This window comes from Austrofundulus limnaeus, unplaced genomic scaffold (assembly GCF_001266775.1).
Source record: "Austrofundulus limnaeus strain Quisiro unplaced genomic scaffold, Austrofundulus_limnaeus-1.0 Scaffold2330, whole genome shotgun sequence".
Classification (NCBI taxonomy): Eukaryota; Metazoa; Chordata; class Actinopteri; order Cyprinodontiformes; family Rivulidae; genus Austrofundulus; species Austrofundulus limnaeus.
The window spans coordinates 1-941 of NW_013954732.1; the positions used below are offsets into that span (position 1 = coordinate 1).

At 36.3% G+C, this 941-nt stretch overlaps 1 protein-coding gene across 1 annotated transcript in view; it reads left to right on the forward strand.

The window, feature by feature from the left end:
• Positions 1–14: 14 nt before the first annotated feature.
• Positions 15–941, forward strand: part of LOC106510810 (tenascin) — a gene marked incomplete at both ends in the record, with an annotated part of 25,726 nt that continues 24,799 nt past the window's right edge. Inside the window, 1 exon segment of the mRNA XM_013999533.1 lies at positions 15–166. Coding sequence (XP_013854987.1) covers positions 15–166 — 152 coding nt within the window.

Sequence of the window (941 nt, forward strand, 5' to 3'; positions counted from 1 at the left end):
GTGTGTGTGTGTAGCCGGTGTGTTATACAGACACCCCCGGGACTGCTCCCAGACCCTTCTGAATGGTGACTCCTCTCCAGGCTTGTACACAATCTACTTGGGGGGAGACGAGAACCAGCCCCTGCAGGTGTACTGTGACATGACCACTGATGGAGGTGGATGGATCGTAAGTCACTCAGTCTATCCTCAATATGAGCTGAGACAACTGTGTGTACAAATTTCCAGCACCACCCATCATTCCTCTGATTTCCAGGTGTATAGTATGGTACATTTACTTTGTTACAGTACTTAAGTAACTTTTTTGAGGATTTGTAATTTTGCCAAGTATTATTTCTAATCATTAGAATTTGTTACATTACTTTTACTTCTTTACTTTAAATTTTACCACCTAGTAAGAAGTTACAAAGTTAAATATGACCGGAACTCATTATAAAAAGAGTTGTTTATGTTCTCTAAAAAATGAAGGGTTGAACAGCTGGTTCCACTAAACCGAGTTGAGTAAATCTAAAGCAATACACGTACATATCTTCTTTGAAAGAAAATGCGCAAATGCAAGGGATGAACTACTGTTGTGTCAGCGCATAACAACTTAGCAAAAAAAACTATCTTTACATTTTTCTTCTTACTTTTGTATTTCCTATTCTTCAGGTTCTTAAACCTCAGTAACACCCTGCAAAAACATCCATTCTTTGTAATTGCATTGCATTCAGATATTACTACAAACAGATATGAATGACCTCAGTGTGCTCTAAAAATGGTTAAATTCAGTCCACCTTCAGAGGTGGCCTGGCCCCCTTTTATCCTCATATATTGATAGTCTGAACATAAGCCTTAGCCAAGCTATTGGACTTTGTGGGAGTTTTGGGTATATTCTAAACATGGATAATTTGTGAATATATTTAAATATATTATATTTAAATATATTATATTTAAATATATTA